We start from the raw sequence: 9,959 nt of genomic DNA, 5'->3' as shown, positions 1-9,959 counted from the left end.
TGGGGCCAGTCAGGGGAGGGAGCCTTGTTCTTAATTCTGGCAGGTGCTTCCAAGGAGAGAGTCTGGGGAGACAGGAGTGGCCAGTTCAGACTGACCACAGATTCTTGGGAAGCTGCAGGCTTTGTCACAGAGAAATAAAACCAGGACAACCATAGTAGCCACACCGAGGTAGCTGCCACCCTGTCACCTTGCTAGGAAAGAATCCCTTGGCAGTAAATGCTTATTATCACTAAACCAGACAGAGACAGAGCACAATGGCTACTAAGTGTTATGGCTACTAACGGCAGCCTGGGGAGGGAAGTGGTGTTTGGACTACCTTTTGTCTCAAGGAATTCTTCTACAAAGCTGCCTTGGGGGCCAAGGGAAAACCGACACAGGCAGACACGAGGCCTTCCGCCACTCCACCATAGCAGTTTTTACTGAAATTCTTTGATATAGGATTCTACCATTTGATAACCATTGGCTTAAATCCGGTGGAAGAAAACTAATATTTACTGAACATCTAATTGGATCCTGGCATTCTGGCACATCTTGGTCAATCCAGGAGACACAGACTCTAATTCTAATTTTGCCACTGTGTGACTTGGACAGATCACCACTTCTCCTGCATCTTAGTTTCTTATCTGCAAATTGTGGCGACTGGATTAGATGATCTTGAGAATCTATTCCAGCTCAAAATGCTGTGATATAACTGCTTGGGTAATTTTTGTCATCAACAATCGTATTTCATGATCTTTTAAAACTCTCTGGCAATTGTCCATGGAGTATATAGCCTTACGGGGGAAGTAAGGGTCAAAGACTGTAGCACTCTGGGGGCTTAAGCCTGAAGTCCAAAACTCCAAGCTGGAAGGACTCAGTGTTGGGACAGTCAGTGGGAGGGCAGGCCTCTGAAATGTGACCGGTTTCCAGCAGAGTCCACTTTGTACCACCACTGACCGTAATCCTGACCTCTCCAGCATGAGGCTCTCACCAACCATAACATTTAACTCAAACACTGCACATATGTACATACACGGGTCATCTACATACCACGACAGTGTGCAAAGAGGCTAATTTCTAAATATTAAAGAAGAGCTATTACTAGATACACTGGGCAGCCACCTGCCATCCTTTCTGAGAATAAGAAAGTTACTCATTTGTAAGCTTAAGAAATATTCCACCACTAAGGAGGTTCACTGTCAAAGCAAATCAGTGAAACACATCTCTATTAGAAAATTCAGTTTACATACACTCAGTTCCCAAGTGAAAGAGTAACTTTTCAGGCCAGACACTATGGCTCCTGTCTATAATCCCAGCATTTTGGGAGGTGGAGGCAGAGGCAGATCGCTTGAGCCCAGGAGTTTGAGACCAGCCTGGGCAACGTGGCGAAACCCATCTCTACAAAAAATACAAAAATGAGCTGGGCCTAGCAGTGCATGCCTGTAGTCCCAGCTACTTAGGGGGCTGAGGTGGGAGGATCACTTGAGTCTGGGAGATAGAGGCTGGACTGAGCCGTATTCACGCCACTGCACTCAAGCCTGAGCGACAAAATAAGACCCTCTCTCAAAAAAAAAAAAAAAAAAAAGGAAAAAAAGAAAAAAGTTAATTTTTCAAAACTAGGTTTCAAAGTCAAGTGTTGGGAACTCAGAATATACTCTTCACATATAAACAATGACACAGATGCTTGTAAAGTCTCACAGCAGTTCAATAAAATAGATAACTCTTAAGAATTGAGTTCAATTTGAGAATCTAACTACTTACAATGCTGCTTCTTTATAAGCAAATTTGTCTAGTCTGCAGCCCTTGGGCTACATGTAGCCCAGGACATCTTTGAATGTGGCCTAACACAAATGTGTAAACTTTCTTAACACATTATGAGACTTTTTTTGCAATTTTTTTTTTTAAGCTCATCAGCTATCATCAGTATTATTTTATGTGTGGCCTAAGACAAGCCTTCTTCCAGTGTGACCCTGGGAAGCCAAATGATTGGACACCCCTTGATATGGTTTGGCTCTGTGTCCCCACCTAAATCTCATCTTGAATTGTATAATATCCTCATGTGTCAGGGGAGGGGCCTGGTGGCAGATGACTGAATGGGGGGGGCGGATTTCCCCCTTGCTATTCTCATGATAATGAGTTCTCAGGAGATCTGGTTGTTTGAAAGTGTGTAGCACTTCCACCTTCTCTCTCTCTCTCTCTCCTGCTTTGCCATGGGAAGATATGCTTGTTTCCCCTTCACGTTTCGCTATGATTGTAAGTTTCCTGAGGCCTCCCAGCCATGCTTCCTGTTAAGCCTGCGGAACTGTGAGTGACTTAAACCTCTTTCCTTCATAAATTACCCAGTCTCAGGTAGTTCTTGATAGCAGTGTGAAATGGACTAAGACACCCCTGTAGGAAATTGCTTTAAGAGTTCCAATTAGGACAGCAGCAAGATGCCTGCCACCTACGGCGAGACAGAAGGGATTCCTGGGGAAAAGTGGGAAGAGCTGGATACTCTCAGTATCAATTAAATTTACTTGTTTGTAAGCTGGGAGAGCAGTTTAGAATTAGCTAGAGTTTTTCAAACTATAGAAGCCTGGGTCCGGCCGGGCGCGGTGGCTCAAGCCTGTAATCCCAGCACTTTGGGAGGCCGAGACGGGCGGATCATGAGGTCAGGAGATCGAGACCATCCTGGCTAACACGGTGAAACCCCGTCTCTACTAAAAAATACAAAAAACTAGCCGGGCAAAGTGGCGGATGCCTGTAGTCCCAGCTACTCGGGAGGCTGAGGCAGGAGAATGGCGTAAACCCGAGAGGAGGAGCTTGCAGTGAGCTGAGATCCGGCCACTGCACTCCAGCCTGGGTGACAGAGCAAGACTCCGTCTCAAAAAAAAAAAAAGAAGCCTGGGTCCTACCCCAATTCACTGCAACAGAATCCAGAGTTGAGGCCACGTTTGTCCTGTCAAAAGCTCAGGGATCCTGATGGCCATCCTGATTAAGAACAATTGGACTACAGTAAGAATTAAAACAATACATGGTTTTAAACAGTGCAAGGAAAATGCTCCATTAGTCAGTTAAGCTGAACTGACAAGATTCTGAACGTTCTGGAAATTAGCCAACGAAGTTCTCAACTCAACATAAATTACAAATATACTTAGAAACTCTTACGGTAATATCTTCCCTATTCCAAGCACGGTGGAGAGACTGCTGGAGATTCTGCGGGATTAGATAAGCAGAGAACACAAGCCTCCTCCTTGTACACCCAGCTGAGGTAGCAAAGGGTAAACCGACTCCAGGAGGAGTCAGATCACGGTAAAAGGCCTACAGCAGTCTGACTCTGACCTTAATGTAGTGATTGATCCTCTCCACCGAGGTGAATCGAGCTTCTGTCTCGGATGCCAGTCTGACCGTAAACTGGAACAGCCCCGTTAACTGATAATGGAAAACAACAATCAAAGAGATAATTCATTTTCAATACGTGCCAGGCCAATGCTGGAGAACTTCCTTCATCTATAGGATCACTAAGAACTGAGCACCTGCAGCAGCTGGTCTTAGGGACCTAGTCGTTCTCTTAGCTTTGAAGACATACCTGTTACCCCATCAACTGCAATGCTCAGTGAATGCGGGCAGTATTATGGTGCTGCTGGAACCACTTTCTTGTACCCAAAGGCTTTCTATTCATCTTTACATTTCCGGTAACACATATCTGCAGCTGATTCACTTCCAGACTTCCTACTTGTATCTGAGCCCGTTTGTGGGAGTCACAACAAATGGAGATATCAGCCTATGAGCAACTAGTAAGAATGCTTCCAGGAAAGTCAAATCAGATACATAATGCTGGCAAATGAGTGAATCTGGAGCCCCCGTGCTCCACAGACTGGGGAGTCTAAAAACAGTCTATATAACGCACTGTCTTCCCCAACCAATTGTCAAATAAATTGCAAAATGTGGCTGGACATCTTGGGGTATCTGTGAAGACATATACCTCTGGGGTTCCTTTTACTACTTACTTATTTTTATCTTTTCGACACAGAAAAATGTCAAACACACAAGAGTAGAAAGAGTAGTATAATGAACTCCCAGGTATCAAAACTCTACTGTAAAAATGATCAACTTACAGCCAATATTGTTTCATCTGTATTCCCTTCCATTCCTACCCCCACCCCCCATATTATTTGGAAGCAAATCGCAGATAGCTTATTTCATCCACAAATATTTCAGCTTGTACCTCTCTAAAATATAGACTCCTTAAAAACACAATTCCAGTATCATTAGAGAGTAATAATAATTACTCAACATCTTAAAATATCTAGTCAGTGCTCAAGTTCTCAACTATTCTCTGAGCTATTTGAAGACCCTCAATCATCCCTAGGGGCCAGAAGGGCTTATGTATATAACAGTATTGGGAAAATCAGGTCCCTGAAAAGAAAATGCATATAAGAAGCACATTGAGTCTATAATATTTCTTAGAAAACTAGAAAGAGGCCAGAGATGAAAATGGTGGTGAACATAGAAACCCACAAGTAAGAAACTATTTTCAAGATCATATTTCTTTTTGAAGAAAATAGCAACTATTTCTTACACACATGCAACAGAGTTCAATTCCTTTATTCCTGGATTCCACACTTACCTCTCTCCTATCCCTACCTGCCCCAGTCAAATCCAGATTGTTACTGTTAAATCAGACCACAAGCAACTCTAGGGGTCCAGAGGTGAAATAACGGCTCAGGGTGGAGCCTCCACCAATCATGCCTCTTTTACGTCAGCACAGGAAGGACTCAAACAAGCAAAGATGACGCTCCTATCCCAGAGACTGACCTGGACAGCATAAGAGATGGCGAGACCCGCATAGGCTGGGGGAATCTGCCCATGCATGAGAACGATCATCAGCCCCGTGGTGGTGATGAGGGCGATGCTGATGAGGTCCAGCCGCACAGCCAGCCACCGCATCGCACACGTAAACAAGAAAAAAGGAGCCTGGTTGTCATCCAGCAGCTCCTGGTACCTGTGAGAAAGACAACACCTAATGAGCAAAGAAAGTACCACACAACCCCGCACACGGTCAAAGCTTCAGTGATCACAGGATGGAGGGCACATGTTTACATACGTCCTGTTGCTAACTGAGAGAATGCCCTGGAAACTCAAGGAGGGTACTCTAGGAATTCTGGAGGTATTCTGGGCCACATGCACAGGAGGACATTAAGTTTTTCTAATCTTAGTGACTCTTTAAAAAAAAAAACCTATTAAAGATGTTAGGGAAAAACATCTACCTCAGCACAGAGTAAGCATGGGAAAAGACTGAATAAAGAGGCTTGTGTCACAGTTTAGAAAAATGTCTTAGGTGAGAGGGCATTTTCTGAAAGAAAGAAAGGTTACAAACGCCAACAGCAGAAATGGTTCAAGACCAGGGAAAAGAAACTCAGAGGGAATATGGGAACACTGTAAGTGTGTGTGCACACACTGCCACTGTGCAGAATGGCACTTGTTCCCCAGCTGTGGGGCCAAGCACCAGGAGAAGCGAGCTAAACCACAGCAAAAGGGACTCAGGCAACCTTGACTGCTACTGAAGGAGCATGGCACGGCCATCAGTAGGGGTCCCAGAGAGCAGACCAGACCCCTCTGAAGGCTCAGTGCACCATGTACAACTAGAACTCCAGAGCAGGAAGTTCTACTGCGCAGATGTGCTTTGCTTTGAAAAATCACTTTTCCTCTTTCCAATAAAATGTGTAATCTTTAGAGAAAATTTAGAAAATGCAATAAAAATAGGAAGATGTAAAATTCCAATAATCTCATCACCTTGTTAAAACCAGAGTTGATATTCTGCTGCATTTCCTCCCAGCAGTTTTTTTCAATGCACTTACATTTACTGTGTGTAGGTATATACACATGTATGTATTTAGTACATTTCACTTTCCTTTCCGCTTAAAGTTTAGGAATTATTTTTCTGAGTCATTTAACATTTTGAAAATATTTTTTTCTAAACTTGCTAAATTTTCTCTCTAAAAATAGTTACCTAACTTTTGCAATAGGCGACATATATACAGAATAGAAAATTTAAAAGTTACAAAAGGTTTATCATGAAAAGTCATGTCTGTCTCCTTCCCATCTTCCAGCTACCCAGTTCTCCCTTCCAGTGGCAACTAACAGGTTTTTTAAAATCCTTTCAGAGATATTCTTAATTTTTATTTTTATTTTTTTGAGACAGAGTCTCGCTCTTGGCGCCCAGGCTGGAGTGCAGTGGCGATGTCTGGTCTCACTGAAACCTCTGCCTCCCAGATTCAAGTGATTCTCCTGCCTCAGCCTCCCAAGGAGCTGGGATTACAGGCGCCTGCCACCATGCCTGGTTAATTTTTTCGTATTTTTGGTAAAGACAAGGTTCCACCATGTTGGCCAGGCTGGTCTCAAACTCCCGACCTCAGGTGATCCACCAACCTCAGCCTCCCAAAGTGCTGGGATTACAGGCGTGAGTCACTGTAACCAGTCTGATATTCATTCCCTATCAGTACCTATAGAGCTGCCTCATTCTTTTTAAGGGCCACATAGTACTCTGGATATATCATAGCTTATTCAACCTGTCTTATATTGAAGAACATTTAAGTTAGTTCCAATCTCTTATTAATAGAAAGCTCCACAATGAAATGTATGTAAGTTTCACAAATAAACAATACTCTATGCTTAAATAAAATCTACTCAAATGTCAATGACTACCTTTTACTACTTAAAAGAAAAAGCAAAACTCTATGAAATATAGCTTTTCAGGACCAAAGGCCAATAGACTCCTAATCTGTGGGGTTTTTTCTTTGTATTTTGTTTTGGGATGGGGTCCACTATATTGCCCAGGCTGGACTTGAACACCTGGGCTCAAGCCATCCTCCAGCGTCAGCCTCCTGAGTAGCTGACTATAGGCACGTGATACCACACGCGGCCCAAATCTGTATTTTCGTTTTCTCACTAGCTCAGAAAGGAGTCCCACCAAACAACTGGATTTTAATCAGAGATTATTCCATTAAATCATGAATACCCTTGGTAATGAGCTTTATAATCCCCATCTCTGGCCTTGAAGAGCCTCCCAGACATGTATCAAATGCTGGGATGCTGACTCCCTTTTGAGGCCTCTAGCCCCCATCAGGACAAACCTGTGCAGAAATTCCTGCCCTTTATTGTAGGCGTGGATGGTGGCAAGGCCCTGTATGCTGGACGTGATGTGGGAGAGGAAAGGTGACTGCGTGATATTGTCCAGACGCTTTAGCTCCCGAATCAGGACCCTGGAGAGAGAATGAGCTCTGTGTCACAGCAGCTGCCCAGCAACTCAGGCTTCTCCGTGACCCCAGCAGACATGAATGCTTCCTATTTACCTGGAGACAATGTGCAGGACTGAAAAGAGGATGACGAGGGGCCCCACTGCCACAAGGAACCACGGGAAGACTCCTGCGATCATTCCCACGCAGAAGAACACCAGGATAACGTTCTGGATGAACATCTCAGCCTGGAACGGCAGCCGCACATCAACTGCAGAAACCAATAAAGCAGCAAGTGTCAGACAGTTTGGAAAAATGGAACTGAAAATGGAAAAAAAACAAAGAGAGGTTCCACAAAATCTCCATCTGAAGTTTGTGTTGTCTTTAAACTGTCTGATCAAAGAAAAATTTAGAAACCTGGATGCTCTGATTTTTTTTTTTTTTTGGTCTCAAGAAAATCCTCTTACTCTACTCCTTTTTCTTGGTTCGCTTCCTGCCCCATGGCTTTAAACATTTTACCCCTTTACAAAGTAACATATGCTTGTTTTAAAAATTTGGAATATAAATATGTGAAGAAGAAAACAAAAACTATATTCTTACCAATACCAATGAACTGCCATTAACATTTAAGACATTTTTTGTCTTGCAAAATTTTTAAAGATACACAGAAGTTAAAGGAAGAGCACAGACCCTTCAACAGTTAATCAACTTTCATCTCTTTTTGGCTATCTCCCCACCACACCCCCTTTTTTCTTTTGGCTGAAGTATTTTCATGCAAATCCCAGATATGCTGCTATTATTTACTTTTTTTCTTTTTTCCATTCATGTGTGAGCACGCATATGTGTGTTTAGCAGAAATGGGAACATGTTATGCATCAGTTCAAATATCAGGGATAGTTCTGATTCCTTGTTACCTCTGGCCATGGGTTTACAATGGCCTATCAATGCCTGAAACACACTCCTTCTATGAAGGCAGCTATAGTGCAGCAATTAAAAACATTAGCTTTGGGGTCAAAAGATCTGGGCTCAATTTCCAGCTTTGTTACTCAATAGCTGTAGATCTTGGGCCAGTTCCTTGACCTTTCCAGATAGCAGCTTTCTCATGTATTCAAGGAGTGAAACAACACCCACTAGACAGGGCTGCTGCAGGGATTAAGATAACATGCATAAAACACTGAGCACGCTGCTTGCTGCATAGGAAGCCCTCCATCAATGTCAGGGGCTTTACTGTTACTCTGAACTGTGAGGGTACAGTATTTCAGTTCTGGTGCAGGCACAGCCCATACAACAGCCAGAAAACCTGCCAGGTTGTAGACATCCAGAAACCAATGCATTGCTTTAACATCTGTGCACGTTTCAGAATCTCAGATGCGTCTGTCCAAAGCCTTTCTGCTAACTCAAACCATTGAATTTGTTTTCAGGTCAAACAAGACAGAAAACGCAGATGCAATGTTCCTGGTGAAAACACCAGCAGCTACCGTGCTCTCAGGATCTACAGACAGACAGATCTGCACATTTGGAGAATCATCTAGAAGGCTGGAAGCACAGTGAGCTCCAGAGCATTAAAAAAAAGGCTCAGTGAGAAATACCTTCATCCATGTCTTTGGAAAACCTGTTGAGAATCCTCCCTGTGGGGGTTGTGTCAAAAAACTTCATAGGGCTTCGAAGGATCCTTCGGAAAAGCTCATCATGCAGCCGGGAGGAAGCTCGCAGTGTGCCCTGAGGAGCAGAGCACAGAGTGGTCAGGGCCCAGGACGGCTCTGTTCCTACTGGTCCAGAGAACCGCTCCACAGCACATCCTCTCCCAAAGCGGGGAGGTGCGAGGGGTCAGGAGGGACGGGTGGCAAGTGAGAAAAGGCAAAGGCTAATGGAGTATGAGTCATCTCAGCCAGGGCCATCCTGCTTAAGGGAGCTCCCCTACTCAGCATGAATTGAGTGATGCCACACCGAAGCCTGACCACAGGTCACCAGGGAGGAGGGCAGACACCACCCACCACTGCGTACCTTGACAAAGACAACTCCTCGAATGGCTTTCAGGATCAGCATGACTGCCATGGAGAGGGCGTAGATGCTGGCATAGTACTGCATACGAGGATTGTCCTTCATGCTGTCACTCACCGAGGTCTCATTCCCTCGAGTCACAGTGGTGTTCTGTTTGGAGCCAAAGCTCTATGAGGCAAGACTCCTAAAGACTGCCAAGAGCCCCTGCTCAGCGCCATTCTCAGCTCAAGGGCAGGGCAGGGTACAGGATAATGACCCTGAGACCTGGCCATGGCTTTGTCCACCTCTTTATCTTTTTTTTTTTTTTTGAGACAGTGTCTTGCTCTGTCACCCAGGCTGGAGTGCAGAAGCACAATCATGGCTCACTGCACCCTCTGCCTCCTAAGTTTAAGCAATTCTCATGCCTCAGCCTCCCAAGTACCTGGGATTACAGGTGTACACCACCATGCCCAGCTAATTTTTGTATTTTTAGTACAGACGGGGGTTTGCCATGTTGGCCATGCTTGTCTCGAACTCCTAGCCCCAAGTGATCCGCCTGCCTCGGCCTCCCAAAGTGCTGGGATTACAGGCATGAGCCACCACACCTAGCTCTCTTTCTCACCATTCTAATGTGATATGGTTAGGCTTTGTGTCACCACCCAAAGCTCATCTTGAATTGTAATCCCCAGGTGTTGAGGAAGGGACCTGGTGGGAGGTGACTGGATCATGGGGTGGTTTCCCCATGCTGTTCTCGTCGTGACAGTGAGTTCTCACGAGACCTGA

General features: G+C 44.5%; 1 protein-coding gene across 1 annotated transcript in view; it reads right to left on the bottom strand.

Annotated features, from left to right (window-relative positions):
- The window catches only part of ABCC5 (ATP-binding cassette, sub-family C (CFTR/MRP), member 5), a 103,199-nt gene that overhangs the window by 23,931 nt on the left and 69,309 nt on the right, over positions 1 to 9,959 (bottom strand). The window contains exons 21-25 of the mRNA XM_011986165.1: positions 7,314 to 7,467; positions 7,095 to 7,223; positions 4,777 to 4,963; positions 3,301 to 3,390; positions 3 to 62 (exon numbers count right to left, since the gene is read on the bottom strand). Of these exons, the coding sequence (XP_011841555.1) occupies positions 3 to 62; positions 3,301 to 3,390; positions 4,777 to 4,963; positions 7,095 to 7,223; positions 7,314 to 7,467 (620 nt within the window). The remainder of the gene's footprint in view (positions 1 to 2; positions 63 to 3,300; positions 3,391 to 4,776; positions 4,964 to 7,094; positions 7,224 to 7,313; positions 7,468 to 9,959) is intronic.

Source organism: Mandrillus leucophaeus, unplaced genomic scaffold (assembly GCF_000951045.1).
Source record: "Mandrillus leucophaeus isolate KB7577 unplaced genomic scaffold, Mleu.le_1.0 Scaffold295, whole genome shotgun sequence".
In the NCBI taxonomy this organism is placed as follows: Eukaryota; Metazoa; Chordata; class Mammalia; order Primates; family Cercopithecidae; genus Mandrillus; species Mandrillus leucophaeus.
This window is presented reverse-complemented; position numbering and strand designations above follow the sequence as displayed.